Source organism: Ambystoma mexicanum, chromosome 2p (assembly GCF_040938575.1).
Source record: "Ambystoma mexicanum isolate Mex_15411 chromosome 2p, UKY_AmexF1_1, whole genome shotgun sequence".
NCBI lineage: Eukaryota > Metazoa > Chordata > Amphibia > Caudata > Ambystomatidae > Ambystoma > Ambystoma mexicanum.
The window spans coordinates 1050966895-1050990541 of NC_090923.1; the positions used below are offsets into that span (position 1 = coordinate 1050966895).

Consider the following 23647-nt stretch of genomic DNA (forward strand, 5'->3'; position numbering starts at 1 on the left):
GGCAGTGCAACGGACTCCTGTCTCCCTCCGCGACGAGATCCTCTCTTCCCCCGGACGAAGCACCGACTTGCATCCGCTGCCAGGAACTGCCCCCGCTGGAGTATTCTCACCACTTTAAAGGTACCGTGTCCGCCAGGCCCCCCCCCCCCTTTCTAAAGATTGCTACAAGGTAATAATAATCCCTTAACCTTCTGGACTGGGCTGGCCGCCATGACCTTGTCCAACTCTTTTTGAACCTTTGCAAGACTCTTGTGCACTTCAACCGTGTGACCTTGGACACATTTCGTTCTGATCCTCTTAAAGTGGATCCGGCCTTCTGAACTCTAACTTCACGGTTTTACTTGCCTTCCTCTCTTGTTTGGTTCTTATGAAAGTGTTGGGATCTGTTTCAAATTATACTCTGCTTTTCTCTCCCTTTCAAAGCCAAATATTAGAGTGCCATCTGCGTTAATCGCTCACCGCTGTCTGAAAATAAGTGGGGCTTTACTTAAGACTTGTCTAATATTCTTCTAAGGGAGTGTATATCTTTTAGTGACCGTGTTTTTGAGCTGCTTACTATTAGTGCCTGTGTGTTTTTCTAGATGTGGTTTTAAATAATTATATCTTTTACACCAAGCTCTGGTCAGTGTTTACTTGTTCTACTGTGTTCTTTTGACCTATTGTGAATACTCTGTATACTGCCTAACTCTTCTTGAGGGAAGTCTGACTGCTCAGCCACAGCTACCAAGTGAATCTGTGTGGTACAGACTGCTACCAAGTGGGTTTACTGCCAAATACCTGTAGTCTTAAATCTTTTGCAGTGGTCCCAGAGGGAACTGCACAGGTTTCTGCCTAACAACTTTACTTACACTTTGCAGTAAGGCACCCATGGGTGCCCATTTCATCAAAATGGCCCAGTCTTCTTTTTTTGCCATTTCCTGTCAGAAAGGTCCTTCTTGAGATTTAGTCTGCGCGCCAAACCAGGTTTGGTCCCTTTGATTTTTTTGTCTTTAGTGGGCTTCACGAGTGAAGCCCGCCTATGGCTCCAGTATGTCTGGCAGGGGCAGGAAGGGAGACAGGTGCCCGAAACTCCCTGTGCTTAAACCCCTTGGTTACAGGAATGAACCCAAAAGGTGATTGGCCGGCTGGCTGTCCGGCAAGGACAGCCACCCTGCTGTGTGATTGACAGCTAGGCTGGAATTAAGGGGTGGAACCTGTATAAAAGGCAAGGCTTTTTGGCATAGAAGGCAGAGTCAACCACTGGACGAAGGAATCCGAATAAGAACCTGGAAGGGATGCCTGCTGCAACTTCTGGACCGTTGGTTTGCCCAGTGAAGACCTGCTGCTGTACTGAAGCTCCGAATTTGTTTCGACTAGAGAAACCCTGCAAGGACGACTTCTCCCCTTTAGTTGGTGGGACGAATCAACTCCAAAGTGAACTTGTTTAGACATCCTCTCGAAGCTGGCTGTACTTCCACTGTTGCTGGAACCGATGTGCCAGGGAGAGGAACACCATATCGAGTGGATCTCTTAAGTTGGACCCGAGCGCCAGGAATAACCTCCGGACTTCCCTGAAGCAGGACAGACCAAGCCTGAGCCACCTCAACAGAGTGCTGAACCCCAGATGCGAGGAAAGTCTGAAGTGGTATCCGAGAACCGCAGTGTTGCTATTTGCCATCAGACGCGAGGAGCTAAAACGCAGAAGTGCCACTGAATTGAAGTTTGCCCATTGCAGCCGCTGACCATCCCATTGCAGTGCAGGAGTCCCCAGACGTCCTCCCTCTTGTCCCCACGACTGAGGCCCAGGAGCACCAGGATCTGCAGAGCTGTACAGGAACAGAAGCCAGCTGAAACCATTTCTTCTAACCAAAGGTACTCTAAAGTCTAGGAGAACTTACCTCTTGTGGTGTAGCCTTACTTGTTCTCAGTTGAGACTGGTCTTGGTTAACCTTGCAGAGTTGCTTGCATATTTGCCCTCACAAGCCTCCCAGCTTGTGGCCCTTCAACTGAATCTTATTTCTACAAACCTTTCAAAAACATTGTGTTACTAACCTGCAAAGAAGATCTTCAGCTCCCCCTAGACATTGTTGAACTAACATTGGCTGTCATGACGCCCTGAGAGACGCTTCTTAACTTTGACTCTGTGCCTTTACCTTTCCCCCCAGGAAAGGGTTAAATTTACTTAACATTGGAAGGTTCAAAACATATTTACCTGTTTATGAATTATTTGTTAACCTTTGTTTTATTCCCAAATCTAACCTTTGCAACAAACTCAGTATTGCTCTAAATGTACCAGTGAAATCAATGTCCACAGTGTCCTAGCTACTTTAGTCACCTGAGGGTGTAGGAAATGTGTGTGCCATCACCAATGGGTATCATCGGATTTAGAAAAACAGTGTATTTTGAAGTGTATTATAATTGTTACATGTTTTGCTCCCTTCTGAAGAAGGCTTATATAACTTAAATAAATTAATAATTGTTTAAATCAAGAAACCTTAAGTGTAAGTGTTTATTTGAATAACTGTCACTGTGAAACTCTGTTACAACCCTACTGCTCACATTGACCCCTCTTGAGATAAGCCTGGCTGCTCAGCCACACTCCCAACCTGTATAGTACAGACTTATACCAAAGGTTGGTTTCCTATTGCCAGGAGGTCAAGGTTGCTGGAGTGCACCCAAAGGGTACTGCACACAATCTTGCCTAACATCTACCAATCATGAGAGTAAGATTGGGTTATCCAGAGTGTCAAAGGCTGCGGATAAGTCCATGAGCATTCACATATGCGCAAATCTGGGTGTTTTATTCAAAAGAGGGGTCGAATTTTAACGCCAAGAACATTCCTGTCTTCTTTCTTGAACTTTTAAGGTTTTTTAGATGCAGTGAGAACCAGGAGTTATTTTTCTGTGTTTTCATAAAGTACATATTATAGTGAGGGTAATAGTCCACCAAGTCACTGATGTTCTTGTTAAAATGTCATTACTTGAAGAATTTCCATATCCTTCCAAAGGTTTATGAACAGGTAGTTGAACCATAGTAACACTCCTTCTGGAGTCAACAGTCATCATTTGTAAAGGGAACGAGAGAAGAGTCTTATTTTTGCAACCCACTATTTGAGATGAAGAATACATGATGGTCTGTCCAATACACATCATGAGGGAAAACCTTTGAGACTTATAAACTACGAGCCAATAGCCAGTCGTTAGGACTATTGAGCACCACTGGTTTAAAACCTAGGCCTGAAAAAGGACCACACATTTTCAGCCTGTTGATCTTGAGGACTGTCAAACCCAAGTTCAAAGAGAATCAGGATTTGATTATTAGCCTTGGTTACTGGTAAGACTCTTTCTAGTGTATCACCAATTAAGTTTCTCAAAGTGGCAGGTTGACAGTAAATTGGACAGATGTGAAGTGTGGGGCTCTATTTAAGAATTAGTTGTACACTTCAAATCTCGCCATCATTCTACAGATTTGCTAGGGCTAACAACAACGTTTAAGGTAGAACTGTGTATTATCGCTACCTTTGCCATCTGCACTGTTGACATATTTGATGGAATAGCCATTAGGGATAGTGATAGACCTGAAGCCAAATCTCTGTGTAATTGCTAATCAGTCTAAGTGTCAGGTAACTGAAATATGGGTAAGGCGGAACTCACCTGATCATAAAAGGATGCAGGTGGAATTGAACAGTTACTCAGTAGATAAAAATCTTCCTATTAGTCACACCAACACCGAACCCAGGAGAAGCTGGTTTTGGCTCGAGGTAAGAAAGACCTTCCAATTTATGAATCCCTCCGGCTGACCAGAATAATACAGTCAGAGCGATGAATCAATGGAAAGGGCAGGGAACGACAAACACACGCCCAGCTGTATAAACAAAAACAACATTTAGTGTATATCCTCATCTGTAGACAATACTAGCACAAAGTCCAGAGGAAACACTAACCTGTAGGCGTCTTGAGTCCAGCAATAGGGATCCAGAGTAGAGTAGCACAGAAGGAACTCCAAAGGAAAATACGACCAGGAAAAGGGGCGTTAGTAAGGAAATTAGTTCCCGAAACGGGACAAGGGACGCACTAGAGCTGGGTTGGTGCACTCCGGATAGCGTCCACCAAGTTAAATGCACTTGTAGAATCAACAAAGAAACGAAAGGAGTCTGTGTTAGGTTAAGGATGTTGGTATTCATACTGAGTGATCTGCTCTGGAGACAAGTTCCATAGCTCTTTGGAAATGCGTAAAGCAAAATATTTCTATTCACTATTGCTTACATGTAAAAGATAAGTCCTATGGGTCAAATGAGAAACCTCCTGAAGTAAAGCACAGCCTGTCTGTGAGGATAGAGGTGGTGCGGAAATAACGGCAGTTTGTTAGGTGAAACTGACACATTCATTCCCCGCTCGTAAACTCTGCACAGAAAGCAAATAAAGAACAGCTCTTAGCGTTATAGTCCCTTTGGGACATGGAAGCCAGGATATGCCGCCTGTAGCTCAGTCTGTCTGGAAAACGGAAGCAATGAAAACAGCCGGCTGCTTTGGGTCCGCTTGGGACGCAGACGAAAGGAAAGGCAGCCGGCTGCTGTTTTTCTTGGAACGCAGAAAGTACTGTTGTGAGAGGAATTGTGTAGAACACAGGCGCAGAGTCTACAACAGTCGCGGAAAGGAAATGGATACTAAACAACAAGATGAAACCACAGTATCCACAGCATTCGATCGGGAACAAACAAACGATCAGAAGCAGCGAGCGTAACCCAACGTGCCTCTAAATACATAGTTCCAAAGCCCATGTGATCAGCTGTAACCAAGTGAGGCTGTATCCCAGGGACACGTTTAGCAGCGTCCCTGAAGTAAGTGCCGCTTACCAGGAAGAGAGTCAATCAGCCGCCAGCGTGTAAAGAAAGGCCTGGCTACTGAAATGCCCACTTTGCGAGTCTCTTAACGCGGGTTGCACTTTTAGTCTGGTGGAAAGAACCTTGCCAGGCATGACACTAAGTTATTCCTGCAGAATAGCGCACTGCCAGCCTGAATAGGCTAAACAGGGTTTGCCCTGACGTTGCCCAATTGTTCCCACGGTATGTGGCATTGATGTGCAAATGCTTTGTCACATAGCTGATGCCATGGGGGATAAACTGTAGAGTTCATTCCGATACAACATAACATAAGGACACTTAGGCCTGTGGTGAATTAGCAATGGCAAATGTTGTAAAGCTTAAAATAAGCTTTAGATTCTATAATCTAAGGCAATCTACACAATTATAAAGTGCTTTTTAAAACAAGAAATGCAGTTTAAAAAAAATAACTAATAGCACGATTCAGGTTTGCGAAAACAGGCTAAACGGTACTTTAAAGTGAGAAGTAATTTGATAAAAAGGTACAGTGCTAGCAAGAACACCCTATATCAGCATCTGATAACTGTTCTCATTTAACATAACTGTCAAAAAACATGAAAAGCCAAGTGCATGGTACAAAATTATTCAGAATTAAATTTGCAATTTTGTAAATTGCCAGTACAGCGGATGCCTAAGTAGTCAAAATTTTTGACACTTTCAATTTTTGCTCAATGTAGGTTTGAGAGGTATGGCAACATCTTTTTGGTTAACAGATTTTAGCCTTAGTCTTTTCGGTGTGGATCACAAGTTCAGTGCTCCCAAATCGGTTGAGAAATTAATCGGGAGCATTCTTTCAGCCCATCTGAGAGGTTAAGAGGACAGCACCATCCGCAAATAGGAGAATGCTCATTATTTAAAGGGGGTGCGTCTACCAGCACAGGAAGCGGATGTTAGGATATCTCATTCATGGAACAACCATGGCCAACACCTTTGTGAACCAAGAATGGGATGGTCCATTCTATTCCTTGACCCATCTAACCAACACTCAGTTGTCAGACTAGAGAGATTGCATAGTTACTAGAAGTTCAAGTTGAATTCCTAGTACACCAAAGTGTCCCTCAGGAGCCTCCCATTATCATTACCAAAAGCTACTTTTAAGTCAAAGCATAAGAATTAGGGTATTTGTCCCTTTTAATTCACTAACATTCTGTGTAGGAAACAATCTAAAAGCCTGTCCTATAGTGCCTACCACTTTAGCCTCAAGTCTGCTTGAGCATGGTCTAATGTACCTTTCTCAGGTACCCAATCAACCAAAAGCTCCCGTAGGACTTTACCATACACCTTTCCTAGGCCATCAATTAGTGAAATAGGGCAATAATTAGTTGGATCGTTACAATCTCCCTTTTTATATATGCACACTATTTCTGCCAATTTCCATGGTCAACGAGGATTATTATTTTTGTTAATACAAACAGTTTAATCAAGACAGGTAGCCAAATTATGGGTTCAGCCTTTAACAAATTGTTTGGTAACTGGTGTGTGGGGCTTTACAAGACTGCTCTTTCTATTAGGTAGCCCACCTTTTAATATAGGCTTGTACTACACAATGTGGTATAGTGACTGAGCAGTCAGGCTTATCTTAAGAGGAGTAATGTGAGCTGTAGAGCTGTACGATGAAATTAGTAAATACAGGTATCCAAGTACACACTTCCAGTAATAGTATGCATATTTATTTATATATACACAATAATAATTAGACAATCTTTAAAAAGCAGCAACTAGTACTAACATTAATATAAATGTTAGGATTCAGTTCAACAAGAGCAGTAAAGTAGGGGAATAAACTTTTCTATGCTAAACATATTCCAGCACACCGAGTGACGTCATTTGGTCAGTATTGGCACTTATTTGTGATCACCTTTACAATATTCATTTTCAAGGAGGGAAAAGTTAAAGTTAGATCAGAACATACTTTGTAAGTTTTAAACTGTTAGATTCTCCCAGAGGGATGTAGGCAGTCTTTTATCCCAGCAATAATAGTGTTCAACAATTAAAACCTGTAAGGGTATAATCACTGCCAAAGCCAATAGGTTCAGAAGGGGGCGTTTAGGGTGCCAGGACAGCCAACGTCAAAGGCCAGTTCTAAGTTCTGATGCTTTCTTCAGAGAAAATCTTTTAAAATAGTCAGTAGTTCAGTAGAAAAATCACAGAATCTCAAGAGGAGCTACATTGAGGCAGCACAAGCTGGGAGGTGAGGTCAACTCAAAAGGGTTTAAAATAATACTTCACAAGCTAGGATGCACTACAAACGGCAAAAAGTAGATGTACCGCAAGCCCCACGGTACCTGAGAATTGAAGAATTGGTTTTAGCTGGATACCTTCCTGTTGCCGTGTAGGAGACCCTTGTTCCTGGTCTTTGGTCGTGGTGATGAAAGGGAGGGCGTCCGGCGGGCTACTGCGGCAGCCCTCAAGAGAGGGACTCTGCAGCAATGGGTTCGCCAGGATTCAGGGGCCTTTTGTTTTGCCGCCTTTTTCTTGACGTCAAAGAAGAACCAACAGCTCTGGTTGGATGTTACTCGATTCCCTCGGTCCTGGACTCTGGTGAGGGGATTCTGGATGAAGATTACCTTCTTCTCTAGGGTCCTAAGAATGACCACGAAGTTTTGGCCAGATTCCCACTTCCGAAGACAATGCACTTGATGATAGTCAGGGGTCCCCAGGCATTGGGATTCAGCAGCCTTGGAAAGTCACAGCAAGTCGGGGGTTGCACCAAAGGGAATCTCGTCTCAAGGCTAGTTGGTCCCACCAGCCCAAGAGAGGAAGTCGCCCTGTGTGGGTCATCCCAGTCTAAACTAAAACGGGGGTTAGCACAGCTGCAGGGCTTCACCGGGGACTTTGCAGTCCAGGAGGGAGCGGCTGGCGTCTCTTCATGTCTTCGTCGTCGGATGTTGTCCTCCAGTGGTCGACTCAGCCTCTAGTACCAAAAACCTCGCCTTTTAAGAAAGTTCCCATTGATTCACAGCCCTAGGCTGCCAATCACCCTGCTGGACAGCAAGCCGGCCAATCAGACCTGGTTTCACTCAGGCACACCAAGAGACAAAGAACAGCGAAGTTTCGGCACCCTCCCTCACTTCCTGCTTTTCCAGACACACTGAAGCCTGGGCAGGCTACAGGGCTGAAGCCTGCCAAAGGCAAAATGCACAAAGGACTCAAACCTGATTCAAATAACACAGTTAAAGCCCAGAAAGAACTAACTGACAAGAAATGGCGAAAAAAGAAGACTGGCCATTTTGGGAAAATGGTCACCCTTGGGTGCTGTACTGCAGCTGAGAAATCAGCCTGCAGATAAATGACACACAGGTAGCAAAAAAGAAACATTGCCACCAGTTATTCAAGTTAGTTAGTGTAACAGAATGTTACATGAGAAGTGGGATAAGGAGTTACTATGTAACCCCAGCACAACATAGGGTGGTGTGTGCTGGACCCACAAAAGAAAAGTTAAGACAAAAGCCATCTTACTATTCTTGGGAACAGTAGTTAACTGGCAAAAATGTATTCAAACATTTTCAGTGGCACTGCACAAAAAGGTGCTGTGTGTCACCATGCAAAAAGCGGGTGCCTATGGAGTTTACCAAAATCCAATAAACAGTAAAACCAAAAAAACCTAGTCAGAAAAATGAAATTTCTCCCAAACACAAATCAATTGGGAGATTGTCTGGTCAAGCGGGAGGGGGGGGGGGGGCTTTTCCCATTCTCTCTTTTTAATTCATGAGCCACCTCAGCAGTTGTGAAAAAGAGCGGGTTACAGATACCCTAGGACAAGTGCTTAGATGTTACTATCTTGGGAGGTTCATAATAGAAAGGTTTGTTGGATGAACTTTTATAATGGGAGAGCTGTGTGCGCTCTGGGATAGTCATAATTGGGTCGAACAAGGCATTAATAGTACTATGATTTAATGACTGTGTAATAAATTAATAAGTGCTTTACCAAGAAACCTTGAGTAGAAGTGTCTACTTGAACCACTGTGATTGTAAGACCTCTGTGTAACATCATTGTACTGCTCAAATTCCCTCTTGAGATAAGCCTGGCTGCTCAGCTCACTACCACAAACTGTGTAGTACAGACTTATACCAAAGGTTGGTTTTGCTTACACCTGTAGTCCTAATTGTATGTGGTGGTCCCAAAGGGTACTGCATGCAATTCTGCCTAACATCCCCCCTACCAGGGCGAAAACCAGACTGGGCTCGGTCGAGCATTCTGGACGACTCAACAAAGGAGGACAGCAGAGGAGACACCAGTGATTCAAGCAGTTTCATAAGACAAGGTAGGAGGGAGATAGGACGAAAGTTAGACTGAAGAGAAGGATCAAGAGATCAAGAGATCCTTCTCTTCCATCTAACTTTCGTCCCATCTCCCTCCTACCTTGTCTTATGAAACTGCTTGAATCACTGGTGTCTCTTCTGCTTTCCTCCTTTGTTGAGTCGTCCAGAATGCTCGACCGAGCCCAGTCTGCTTTTCGCCCTGGTAGGGGGATGTTAGCTAGAATTGCATGCAGTACCCTCTGGGACCACCACATACAATCAGGACTATAGGATTAAGCAAAACCAACCTTTGGTATAAGTCTGTACTACACAGTTTGTGGTAGTGAGCTGAGCAGGCAGGCTGATCTCAAGAGGGAATGTGAGCAGTACAAGGATGTTACACACAGGTTTTATAATCACAGTGGTTCAAGTAGACACTTCTACTCAAGGTTTCTTGGTAAAGCACTTATTAATTTATTACACAGTCATTAAGAAAACATTCAATAGAAGGAGGCAACTTAATATCATACACAAATACACTTCAATACCAAACCAATACGTTTCTGAGTAAATTAGGCTCCCCTGAAATGAGAGCAAAATGGCATTTCAGTTACTTTGAATGGGAGTAAAAAGACAAGTTAATAGAATAGATCACAAATACTTTCTTAGGCAGTGCAAATAGTTTAGTTCACTAGAGGACTCGATTCAGTTCAATAGGTCTAGGCCAAAGTCAATGGGCTGGTGTCTCGGATAGGAAAGAGCAGTTCTTGTAGTTAACGGTAAAGTCTTTGCCAATGTTCTCAGAAGTAGTTTGTACGAAAAAGAATCATATGTTGGGTCACAAGCTGATTAGGCCTGCAAGTTGGGAAAGTTTCACAAACTTTCACCGCAAGTAGTAAGTTCTCTCAATCTGGTTGGCACAGTACCTTAGTATGAAGAAAAAGATGCACCTGAAGACGTTTGTTCCTGGCAGTTCCTGAAGATCTCACTATTCCAGATCCTCAGTCGTGGGGACAAGAGGGAGGACGTCGGGCGACTCCTGCACTGCACGGGGACGGGTCAAACAAACTCGCAAAATGGAAGATCTTCGTTTCGAGTAGCTGTCGTCAAGCACACAAGCTGGTGTCTTTCCCCCTGGTTAATTCTAGCCAGCTCCAAGAATGGCATGCAGGTGGCTTACGAGTTGATTGGTCCCACCAACTCAAAAGGAACAAGTCGTCCTTGAAGGGGCTTCTCTGTCGAGATGAACTTGGCTATTCGGACTTGCAGCAGGGCTTCACCGGGCAAACCAACGGTCCAGGAGTTGCAGCAGCCGTCCTCTTCCAGCTCGTCTTCGGTTCTTTCATTCCAGTGGTCGACTCTGCTTTCCAGTCCAAGAGACTCGCCTTTTAAACAGTTTTCTCCCTTTCATTCCAGCCTAGCTGCCACTCACCCAGCAGGGTGACTGTCCTTGCCGGACAGTCAGCCGGCCAATTATGCCAGAGTGCATTTGGGTCTCTTACGAGACTAAGCACAGGGAGTTTCGGGCACCTCCCTCACTACCTGCCCACCCAGACAGGCGGGCGACAGAGGCGGTCTTTAGCCCTGAAGCCCGCCAAAGGCATAGAAACAAAAATACCAAACCTAGTTTGGTGCGCAGACACAAACTCTAGAAGGACCTTTCCAAAAACGAAATGGTGAAAAAAGAAGACCAGGACCCGTTTAAACAAAGGGGGTTAAGGCGCCATCTTGCAAAACATGGCTCCCGCAATTTTTAGCTACCGATCGTCGCGATCAGGAAAAACCATGGTAGTTTGTTGTAAAACCACTGCCACCAGCCATTTCGATAGGAAAGGTTAGCATTTGACTGCTACATGAGTTTCTAGACATAGGGGATACTAGGTAACCCCTCCAGGACTCTATAGTAAGATAGTGTGTGCTGGGTCTAGGAATTTTAAAAGACTAGTAAAGTCAATTTAACCTTACAGTCTCTGGGAAATAGTAGTTTATGCCAGAGAAGGTATTTAAACCTTTGGAAAGTCTAAAAAGACATCCCTTTGTCACTGTACTGAGGGTGCTGTGTAACACACATGAAAAGATGATGCCTATGGAGTTATCTAAAACTCCATAATCAAAGAACACAAGAGTAAAACACACATCAAAATACATGAGAGTGGGAAAAGTCCTCAAAATCCAGCAAAGTTGCTGGGGGGTCTCTAAGGTGAAGGTAATTAGCACATTTATGAGAATTCTCCTTAACAGGGGACGGAAAGTGTTCTTGGGTATTGGCCTGGTTCGGCTCTTTCTTGGAAGACAGATCCCAGACTCTCTCCTTTCCCACTTTCTTTCTAAATCTTAGCTGTGGTGTTCCCCAGGGTTCTGTTTTCTCCCCATTCTCTTTAACATCTACATCTCTCTGCTGATTTGCCTCATCCGCTCTTACATGGACGACACCCAGTTACTGATCCGCCTAGATCTGGATCAGGTGGAGGTGTCTTCGTGTTTGCATACGTGCCCGAGTGCCGTGGGACAATGGTTGGGGCCAAATTGGCTGAAACTGAATGGGGACAAAACAGGTGTTGGTGGTGGAGCCCCCCCCCCGCCCTCCAATCCTGTGGATCTCCTCCTTTTGGCTCCCTTCTTTGGGCCTGCTCCCAGCCCCTTCTACAAAGGTAAAGAATCTTGGCGTTATTAGGTCAGCCAATCTGTCTTTTAAAATGTAAATTTTATCCATTATGAAAAGAAGCACTGTCAGACTCAAGATGTAATCCTTTGGTTCTTAGGTGGAATATCAGGACCAAAGGTTATTTTGGAGAAGGGGGGGTCTCACAAAAGATATCGTTGTTGGATTTTATCTGCAATGTAATGAAATATAATTTATGTTTTATGAAATTGTTAAATGGAACTGTGGTTTTATACGAATGATGTAAATATGTATTTTTATATATGTGATAATTTTGTAAAGGTTCTACTTTATGTACTTGAACCAAAAACAAATAAAAAAACTGTCTTTGGCACCCCAAGTCTCCTCGGTATGCCAGCAGGGGCACTTCCAGTTGAATATCCTTAGGAAAGTGCTCCACCTGATTCCTTCCCTGGTGTGTCCGCCTGTAGTAGCAGCAATGATTCTGAGCAGGTTGGATTACTGTAACTCCCTTTACCTGGCTCAGCCTAAAGGGTTGATGGTAGATTACAGCGCCTCCAGATTCTAGCAGCCAGGCTGACAACTGGTTCCCTTTATGGGTCCCAGATATCCCCAGTACTCAGTTCTTTTCACTGGCTTCCGGTGGTTCAGCAAGTTCAATTCAAGACGCTTTGCATTGTTCACCGGGCCCTGCATGGCCATGGGGCAGAGTACCTCTGTGTTAAATTTGAGCGATACATTCCTAACCGCCCTGGGTTTCTACCTGTGCCCCCCTTCCAGTCACTCACAACTGGGAGGACGTGCCTGCTCTATTACAGCGGCACAACTGTGGAACAGTCTTCCTCTGACTTTGAAGGCACGGTCTAATTATCTAGCCTTTCGGAAGGCTCTTAAGACTTATTTTTCTAATCCTTTCGCTTCTTCAGGCTTCCTCGAGCCCTCCTGCTTGTGATTTTCCACCTCTTAGCGCCAAGATGTCCTTGGGTGAACGTGCGCTCTATTAATAACTAACATAACTGCAAACCCATAATGTGGTATCAGCATCTTAGTGGTAGGAGCCATTGAGTGTGGTCCTACATTCGCTAGTGTACCAAAGAGAACATGGTGCTGGCCACTAAGTAACATCTATGCATGTTCAAGTAACTAACAGTGAAACATTTGCAACCAATTTGTCATACAATAACATATCTTTACGATGGAGTTCCAAAATCCACCCTGGGGTGGATTTTGGGAGGCCAACTCATTATCCTACACAGGGAGACACGGAGGACTAGCCAAACCCCAGAGCACCAAGGCTTAGCCCCAGGAGGGGTGTGAGAGTAGTCTATGGCTACAAGTCCACACAGAAAGCCACCAATAATTACAGTAAAACAACTAGCAAGTAAAACCTCTAGGCAAATCCTGTCACACACTCACTATAAAACAGATCTCTACATTCAATCTTAAGAAGCATACGATTCAGTAACTAGTGAAACATAGTTGCATACTCAGAAGCATGATATTCAATAAATACACTTTTACAATTACCACAGAAAGTTTTCCCCAACACTTTGGGGCCTTGTGCCCTAAAGTCATCAATTCCTAAGTTATACTTTTCAGGTAGGGTTACTAAGAATGGAAGATGCCAGTAGTATGATACAAAAGTCAAAATGGTAAGTAATTTCACTCAATCCCACACACTAGGATAGGCCTAGGAAGGGATCCTTCACCGGGCCCTCCAGCAACCAAAGTCAGGAAAGAGTGCTTTAGGGACAAGACTTTAAATCCATGTAACCCTATGAAGAAGAGGGGTATGGGGAGGAATAGGTATGGTAACTTAGTCCTAACTACAATTTCTAAAGAGACCACTGCTGAGGTTTTGGAAACCATTGGGGACACAATATTCTGTGATTGATCCGGTCGAGTGAGGCCCAGGGGTCGTGGGTACAGAGCTCACTTCTGGCATCAGAATTTAGTTTCTGTCAGCCGTGGTAATTGGATCTCGGTTCCAGGCACCTTCTAGCTGAGCACCCAGGCGATGAAAAGATGCAGACATCTGCAGAGCAGGCAAACTCAGGAAATCGCTAGGCTGTGAAGAAGACCGATTCCATTGGGAGTGAACAGGGTCAGGCAGCGACAGGTGATCTTCAAAGAATGAACAAAGGAGCAGGTCCTGTGTATGGCTTCCGTTGATGCAAGGCGGCTGAAAATGCAGGAGCAGGCAACTTGTAGTAGAAACTGAAGATTCTCCAATTTACAAGGATGCACTGGGAACTGTGACAGCTGCAAGAATGTAGCCCAAAAGAGCTTGTCAGTCCACCGGTTGGTCCAGGGACACTTCAAAATATGAGGAGGCATGGATCCTCGAGTTTGGGTCGAGTCCAGTTGTTCCCACCGGTCCAGGTAGGGGGCTGGGGCTGGGGGGGTTTCGAAGTACCAAAGAGAGCATTCTTGAAAATCAGGCAGAGGAGAAGGGCTTCACAAGGGCTTCACAAGGACTGCACTGGAGTCTACACTGGTCAGCTGCAGGAGTCGTCGTCAGCAGGCTGTGCAGGCTGCTCTTCTTTGTAGGGGTCTTGGTTCCAACGATTATGTGAAGAACGGCTGCAGGATTCCTCCTTTTATCCAAGATTTGGACTGATAGCTTGTCCAAGCCCCTAAGTGGAAAAGATCTGCACCATTCAAACTGGCAGTGGCTATCCAATCCTGGATAGGCACTGTCCAGAACATCTGCCCAGTGTTAGGGAGAATTCTCAGAAATGTGCTAATTCCTCTCTACCTTAGAGACCCCCAGCAACTTTGTTGGATTTTGAGGCCATGAATTTTTACCGTGGAGAGCGTGAAACCCTTTTTCCACACTCTCTCAAGTGTTTCTTTTGGTTGTGGAGTCTGACAAACTTTACATTGCGTCACACAGCACCTTCAGTGCAGTGGCACAGGGAAGTCTTTCAGATTTCCCAAAGGTTTAAATACATTCTCTGGGATAACCTACTGCCTCCCAGAGCTGTAAAGTGATATTGACTTTACTTACATTTGTAACTTTCTAGGCCCAGCACACACTAACTTACAATAGGCTGCTGGAGGGGTTACTTAGTATCGCCTTTGTCTAGTTTCTCATGTAACATTTTTACGTTACCCTTTCCTCGATGAATGGCTGGTGGCAGTGGTTTACTTTTAACTACCGAGGTGTGCTTTTATCACGGGCTGCGTTCGCAGCTGCGGTAAAGCACCCAAGGGTGCAATTTTTGTCAAAATGGCCCGGTCTTCTTTTTTCGCCATTTGGAAAGGTCCTTCTTCAGATTTACTCTGCGCGCCAAACCAGGTTTGGTCCCTTTGTTTGTTTTGTCTTTGATGGGATTCACGAGTGAAGCCCGCATCTGGCTCCAGGGTGTGACGGGGGCAGGAGCAAGGGAGGTGCCTGAAACTCCCTGTGCTTAGTCTCCTAGGAGACAGGAAGGCACTCCTAAGTGATTGGCCGGCTGGCTGTTCGGCAAGGACAGCCACCCTGCTGTGTGATTGACAGCTAGGCTGGAATTAATGGGCGAAACCTGCATTAAAAGGTGAGGCTTCTTGGCTTGGAAGGCAGAGTCGACCACTGGATGAAGGAATCTGAAGAATTTGGAAGGGACACTTGCAGCAACTCCTGCACCGTTGGTTTGCCCGATGAAGCCCTGCTGCTGTGCTGAAGCTCGAATTCATTTAGACTAGAGAAGCCCTGCAAGGACGACTTCTCCCCTTGAGTTGGTGGGACCAATAAACTCCAAAGTAAGCCACCTGGACATCCTCTCGAAGCTTGTTGAATTTCCACTGCAGTTGCTGTTGGAAACCGTAGAGCCATGGAGAGAAACACCAGTATGTGTGTTGCTTTTAAGTTGACCAAGAGATACAGGAAGATCCTCCGGACTCCCGGGAAGCAGGACTGACCGAGCCTGAGCCACCTCAAAAGAGTGCTGGACCCCAAATGTAAGGAAAGCCCATATCGACAACCAAGAGGCCGCTGTAGTTCTATTTGCGGAGACGCGAGGAGCTGAAACTGTGAAGTGCCACTGAATAGAAGTTGGTCCTTTTCTGTCGCCGACCATCCCTGTTGCAGTGCAGGAGTCCTCCAGACGTCCTCCTTCTTGTCCCCAGGACGGAGGCCCAGGAACAAAGGATCTGCAGAGCTGCACAGGAACAGAAGCCAGCCAAAGCCCTTTTCTTCTAACCAAAGGTACTTTAAAGCCTAAGAGAACTTACCTCTTGTTTTGGAACCTCACTTGTTCTCAGTGGACACTTGTCTTGGTTGCTTCTGTAGAGTTGCTAACAGCTTCTTTATCTCACAAGCCTAATCAGCTTGTGGCCCTACTTTGATTTCTTCTTATACTACAAAGAACTCTAAAACATTGTGCAATATTTTTACCTACCTGCAAGAAGTGCTGCAGCTCACTTTGACTTTTGTCCAATTGACTTTGGCCTGGCTCTCTGAATAACCCTTCTTCCCTCTGACTCTGTATTTTGCTCTACTTCCAGGAAGGGGTTAACTTACTTTGCATTGGGGGTTACCAAAAGTACTTACCTGCTTCAGAATATTTGTGAGATCTCGTTTTATTCTAATATTCTTTTTCATTGACATACTCCTAAGTATTGCCCTAAATACAACAGTGATACATTAATGTCCACAGTGTCCTAGCTACTGAAGTCACCTGGGGGTATAGAAAGTGTCTGTGTGCCATCCCAAATAGGTATTTGCTGATTTAAGGAAACTCAGAGTGTATATTTTGGAGTGTATTTGTGTGTTGCTATTATATTGCCCCTTCTGTAGAAGGCTTACTCAAACGGACTGTTAAATAAATTAATAATTGTTTAATCAAGAAACCTTGTGTGTAAGAGTTTATTTGAATACTTGTCACACTGAATCTCTGTCTACCTCCCCTACAGCTCACATTGATCCCTCTTGAGATAAGCCTGGCTGCTCAACATACTACCAACCTGTGTAGTACAGACTTCTACAAAAGATTGGGTTCCTATTGCCAGGAGGTCAGGGTTGTTGTAGTGCACCCAAAGGGTACTGCATACAATCTTGCCCAACACCCAGCAACAGACATTCAAGCATGAGGATGTGTATGGGGAGCATATGGTTCCAGCCGCCACAGCCGTGCTCACACACAAACTGCCTCTTTGCTTGGAAAAGAAGCAGCTTCCCATATAAACTCTGGACCCGAGAAGGCAAGAAGGCAGTCAAAGAACAATATGGCCAAAAAACTAGTAAAAACCTTGTGGCGCGGCTATCTTAAGGTGTTCGTAGACACCTGCGGCAAATGCAAGAGTAACAGTAGAAAAATACCCACTGACACAAGCTCACCCGAGGCACTCTGTGTAAGTACCCAAAAAGTCATACAGAAAAAGATAAGGATACAAAGTATCCTAACCACACTTTAGTTCAAGGTGATGTGTGCAATTGTAACAATCAAAGAAATTCACAAAGAGACAATCTCTCAGTACCGATAGTCTTATGGACTAATTTGTTTCCACATAAAAATGAGCAATAGTACAAGGGAAGTAAAGAATGAGGGTTTAATTACCTCCAAAAAGTCAGGTCCCGAGTCTAAACACAGCAAAAAGAAAGCACGCCCCATTGTCTATGGGACTAAAGGAGCAAAAGAAATATCTTTCCTAAAACCTATCTCTGGACTGTTTGCATCATTCAAGAACACAGTCTGCAGCTGTGGAAAAATTCTATTTTTCTAGCTGAGCCCATCGTAGTTTCCGGCGAGTAGTTGATGTCTCAACACTGATCAAGGGTAGATGGAAATTCATAAGTAAGCACTACAGGTCATGAGTTTTCAGCTTTTGCATGGACCACAAGTTCCTTTGTTATTGGTTAATGGCCTAGGTCAATCAAGATGTAATCAAAATGGTGTAAAGTATACTCTGACTTCTAGGTTGGCTTGGCCGGTATATCACCAAAGAAGCACCAATCACAGGCTCGTATTTCAGCGCTTACAAACTACGTACTGAGGGGAGAGTATTTTTAGGTTTGCTCTCAACACTAGATGACTGGATGGTTGCTATTGCCCAAATGTCTTCGACATCTTGAATATCCGCCAAGCTTAAGAGGGGCTCAATCAGCTTTTGTTAAGCTCCCTTACTAGACGTCTTGTACTGTTTATTGTATTCTTATCATTGTATTCCATATTAGTAAACCAGTGTTCAAGATGGATTATAATGGGAAGGAAGATCCACAACTGTAAACATTGAATACATTAAACGCTGGAGGTAATACAATCTGTAACATTTGAATATAGGGATGCCCAAGGAAATATTGCAGCAATACTTGCATTCATGTCCGTTTCACACAACATCAACAGTCCACCACTAGGGCACCCCCTCCCCCCTTTCTTGGCCAGAATATCATAACTGGAATAGCCTGGTTTATAGGGGGCATCTAGTGACCAACTTTCTGGCAGAGCACCTACAGGATTGGGATCAATAAAAGAATGTCAATTCAAATAGGGCTGTTGGGGGTTGTAGTCCAAAACATGTGGAGAGTCAAGGTTCCAGACCACTGCCCTAAAAACACAATCAGGCAGGGGTAACTTTGCCAACCAATCCCCAAATTGGTACCATTCAATGTGTTTGGTTGACATCCAATCCTGTATTCACATTTAAACTTCATGCATTCAGACACACCCCACACATGTGTCTAAGAGACACTTCTCTATTCTAAACTGAAATCCATTCTTCCCTGGCTGAGACACCTTTATGTGAGTGCACCATCTTGGAATCAAAGGGTGAAGCGTGGAAGTTACAGCTACTTCGCAACAGCAAGTTCAGCTCACTCTTTGGGCTGGGCGTTAATTGTCTGTTTTGTGCAGCACTCAACAATTGTCGGGAGGTTGGGTTCATTTTCGGCTGCGAGAAGTAGTGTCACTGACTTCTCTCTCAGAAGATCACTCTTCCACATTTAATCAGCAGAAGTCATGGATTCATGCGCTTGCGGCGGCTAGGGCCCTTACAGCATTTCCCTCAAATATTCAAATGTGCTCTTCAGCTGTCAGGGTTTACCAGATTACGTTTGCATCCAGGGTTCTCCCATTATAAATGGCACCAATAGAATTCCAGGGACGCTGAAATCTGTGGGTACCAGAAATCATCCGTTTCTGGGGCTACCAGGTGATCCATAATTACTAGCCTCTGCCCCATTGTGACCCTCTATTTTCTGGTCAATGCCCTGTAAGCTTGTGGAAACGTTGCACAGTCTGTGTCCTCCTAATCTGGCCAAATGGACTCTGCCCAAAGAAGATGGGGCTCTGAGGACAGGAAACATTTATGAGGCTGGGGATGGAGTGGGGGCGAGGGGGATCATCTGTTACAATGACCCATGGGCCTGCATCATAGAGCAAGAGGTGGGTCTGAGCCCCTGGGACATCACATTCCCATTTTCGAGCATGGGACTTTTCCAAATAGTCTACAAAACAAGTATAAAAGGATGTATGGGACTATATACCTGTGGTGGAGGTTGTGCCACTTGCAGAATCAGGATCCGGTGGGTTGTTAGGCGCTTGCATTCCTGGAACTGCCGGGTAAGGGCCCACAGGTGGCCACATGGGAAACATTCCAGGAGGAAATGGAGGAAGCATACCCTGGGGAACTGAGATAAAAAATAAAAAAAAACATTACTTATGTTTTACTAACATGCATACATCCCCTAAGAAGTGCTTGGAGTCAAAGAAATGAACACATACAATTAATGAATAAGATAGTAGACAAGCACTCACACCAACCTTTGTAATATAGCAATTTCAAATCCCCAGTTTTGGTGACCTTTAATACTCTGTAAAGCAATTTCTCAAAGCGTTTTGATCCACAAGGGAAAGGAGTTTTACTTGAGCACTTTTGGACTAACAATTGAAAGAAAGGAACAAGTTACTCACCTGTAACTATTGTTCTCCAGCATGGGTCTGGGATGAATTCACATGCTCATGAATATTCCCCATCGTCACGTTGGGAATCCACAGTAAAAAGAAAAAGTTTCACTTTAAAACTGTATTTCTAGGTCTACTGCCCCCATCCAATGACAGTCCTCTCCCTAAACCCCGCCTCTGGCAGCCATTTTCAGATTTGGTAGTACGTAAAGTGGAAGTATGACCAAGAGCTGCCGGAGGGAGGGTTAGCATGTGAATCCATGCGAGACCCATGCTGGAGAACAATAATTACAGGTAAGTAACCCAAACCTTCTCTAGCATGGGGTCTGGCATGGAGTCACATGCTCATGAATAACGAATACACAGCAGTACAACATCACACAACCAGGGGAGGGGACAAGGCTTAACAGAGGCAATTAACTTTTACCTCTCTAACAGACTCCCCTCAAGCGAACAGGTTGCGTAGCACTGCTTGGCCAACACTGGACTCCTCTCTGTAATCCCTGTCGACGCAGTAGAACTTCGTGAAGGTGTGCGAGGACCTCCACGTAGCAGCCCTGCAGATGTCCAGCAGGGGCACACCAGAAAGGAATACCGTAGTCGCAGAAATCGCTCTGGTGGAGTGGGCTCTCTGACAGCCGGGCAGCGGCCGGTTCACCAACCGATGACAGTGCGTGATGCAGCCAGAGAACCAACTTAAAATGGAAGTCTTGGACAAGGCCTTCCCATGGTTCACAAACAGTTGAAGTCTTCCGAAAACTCTTGGTGCATGTCACGTAGAACGTCAGGGCTTGTGCAACGTCCAGCGAGTGCAAGTACCTCTCGCCGGCGACAAAGGTTTCGGGCAGAAAACAGGGAACACCAAAAGGGTAATTGAGGTGGAATTCGGACAGAACTTTGGGCATGAAAGATGGTTGTGTGCCCAGGACAACCGTCTATTGATGGAAAATCAGTTACGGTTGCTTGCAGGATAGGGCCTGGATCTCACCCACACGTCTGGCAGAGGTGATGGCCATTAGGAAAGCCGTCTTTCACGAGAGAAACTTGGGTGAGGCCTGGTGCATCGGCTTGAAGGGGGGGGGTGGGTGCCCCTCCATGAGCCTTGTGAGAAACACGTTGAGTTCCCAGGCCGGGGCAAAGGCCTTCACTGGCGGGAAGGATCGGAAAAGTAATTTGAGAAACTCCTTGACGAGTCTGTGGGACCACAGCGAGGATCTCCTAGGGGACCTGGTGTAGAGGGAGGTAGACACCAGATATACCTTGATGGATGTGTGAGCCAGTCCAGCTTTTGCCAAAGATAGCATGTATTGAAGGATCTGTGGAGCAGTGACCCTGAGAGGGGTAATCTTCTGCAACCGGCACCACGTACCAAACCGCTTCCACTTATGGCCATAGCACTTCAAAGTTGATGACGCCTTAGCTTTGGCGAGAACCTCCCTGCAGTCCGCTGGCAACTCATAACCTCAAAACTCTAAAACTGCAGGAGGCAAGCCTTCAGGTTCAGCGATCCTGGGTCGTGATTAAGGATTGTGCCCCCCTCTCTGGTGAGAAGATCCAGAACCACCAGCAACTTGACTGGAGGCGACGCCGATAGGCTCAGAAGGTCCAGATACCAAATCTGCCTCTGCCACGCCATGGCGATGAGAATCATCCTGCATCAACACCGAGTGTGTTGATGACTCGTAGTAGGAGAGGGCACGGAGAGAACGCGTATAGAAACAGCCCTTCGCACGGGAAGTAGAACGCGTCCCCAGGCTCTTCGGCTGGTAGAATCTGCTGGCAAACTTCTGGCATTTGGAGTTCACCACCATCACAAACAGATCGATCTGGGGTCTGCCCCATCGGACAAACAGGCGGTCCCACCTGATCCTGACAAAACTCCCTCTCGTGGCAGAAGTGAAGTTGCCTGCTGCGGGAGTCTGCAATGGTGTTCTTGACAACCGTCAGGTGAAGAGGGACGAGGAACATCCCCTGTCCGACGGCCCAGTGCCACAAGTCCTGAGCTTCCTTGGAGAGCACCTAGGATCGAGTGCCCCCACCCCCAGCTTCCTGATTTAGAACATGGTGGTGGTGTTGTCCGTGAAGATCCTCCCCACCCTGCCTTTCAGAGATGGCAGGAATGACTTTAGGGCCCAGAACACTGCCCCTAGCTCCAGGATGTTGATATGCAGATCCTTCTCCTCCAGCAGCCACAGGCTTCTGGCATGCAGACGCCCGGTGTGTGCTGCCCAACTTCCAAGGAGAAGTCTGTGGTGACAGTCTCCTTGTATGGGGCGAGGGGGGCTTAAATCCCATGCCCTGGGCAATGTGGGAGAGTAACCCCCACCACTTGATCACCCGTTGGAACTCTTCGTTGAGGGACCCTGTCCATGAAACCTCCAGACACCTGTATCCAACGGGCATTCAGGAATTCCTGTAGAGGCCACATCTGCAGACTGCAAAGACTGACTAGGGAGATGCAAGACGACGACATGCCCAGTAACGACTTGATGGCTCGCACCATGGCGCTCTTTGCCGATGACCGCCGTTGCACCTTTCCTTGAATGGCTGCTAGCCGCTGTTCTGAGGGCGATGCCAGACAAGCCACTGTGTTGAGTCTGGTGCCCAGGAACAGCGCATTTTGCGATGGCATTAAGCTCAAGCAGGACTTTGGATAGTTGATGGAGAATCCCAGATCCGTCAATAGTCAGACGGTCGCCTTCGTGTGCTCGTCGGCCAGCTCCCGCGAGTGGGCGCATAAGCCAGTCATCCAAGTACAGATATATATGTGTATGCCCTGTAGACGTAGATGGGCCGCCAATGGTGCCAGGCACTTTGTGAAGACTCTTGGGGCCGACTTCAAGCTGAATGGTAGGGCCTTGAACTGGTAGTGCTGGCCCTGCACCACAAAACGTAGACATTTTCCGATGTTTGAGAATGGGGACGTGGAAATATGCGTCCTCCAGGTCCAACGACTTATTTTTCCAGTTGGTCGAGCATGTGCTGCAACTTGACCATCCTGAATTTTTGGGACCGAGTATTTGCTCAGACATCGCAAGTCCAGAAAGGGTTTCCAGCCCCCTGTCTTCTTACTGACTAGAAAGTATCCGGAATAGACTTCAGAGCCCCGGAACAGTTGGGGAACTAGCTCTATTGTCCTTTTCGTAACCTGGCTCAAACCTCTTCAAAAAGCTGAGGGATCTGCTGCTCCTGTCGGGGAACTGACATTATACGAGGACACCTGCGTTGAAACTCCAAGGAGTGCCACTGGGCGAAAGCATCAAACACCCATCTGTCAGTGATCCTTCACCCATTGATGAACCTAGTCAGCCAGCCTCCCACAGGGGTGCATCAGTGGAGGAACAACGTCTTGGCCAGTTCAGGCTTGCTTGGCCGCCGGCGTCCTGCAGTGGATGGTGACACTGTGCTCCGCTAGCGTAGGCCTGTGAGTGGAACAGATTTGCATTGAGGGACGGGAAGGCTGTCTAACACGTGGAGAACCCCTTTGATGACCTGCTCGATTTTCCCCTGGAGGAAATAAGATAACACACAGGCACTTGATACAGTATACTGCATTATTTGTGAGGCATTCGCCCTTTGTAACATTATTGCACATTTGCACATTTTTTTATTCACGAGAGACAACATAATCCTGACATATTGACCAACGTGATCATGTTCTAGAATCAGACGTATGTTTTCACTATTAGACAGCAGTACAAGAAAATAGTGCTGGCGGGGCGTGGCTTGGGCAGCCATGGAGTAGGACGTGCTTCCCGTGGAGCTCCGGAGGATCCGTACAAACTACCTTTAAAAGTGCGCCACTGGTTCCAGAATCGATCACACACGCATGGGAATGGATGCTTCGCTCATTGTATAAAGATTGAGAAAAATCATAAGCGGGAGACTGGAGGAATTGCTCGACGAATGACGGTGGCGGCGGCTCGGTCCATTGTCACACAAGATGGCCGACAACAAAAGAAACAAAACCAGGGTACCCGAAGAGGACGAATAGAGGCGGCGGCCACGGGGAAAGAACGACGATGGCGAGGTGAAGG

The 23647-nt window shown here is 45.9% G+C and overlaps 1 protein-coding gene across 1 annotated transcript in view; it reads right to left on the reverse strand.

Annotated features, from left to right (window-relative positions):
* Window positions 1–23647, reverse strand: part of SYVN1 (synoviolin 1) — an 890352-nt gene that overhangs the window by 263736 nt on the left and 602969 nt on the right. Inside the window, exon 12 of the mRNA XM_069644965.1 lies at window positions 19193–19336. Coding sequence (XP_069501066.1) covers window positions 19193–19336 — 144 coding nt within the window. The remainder of the gene's footprint in view (window positions 1–19192; window positions 19337–23647) is intronic.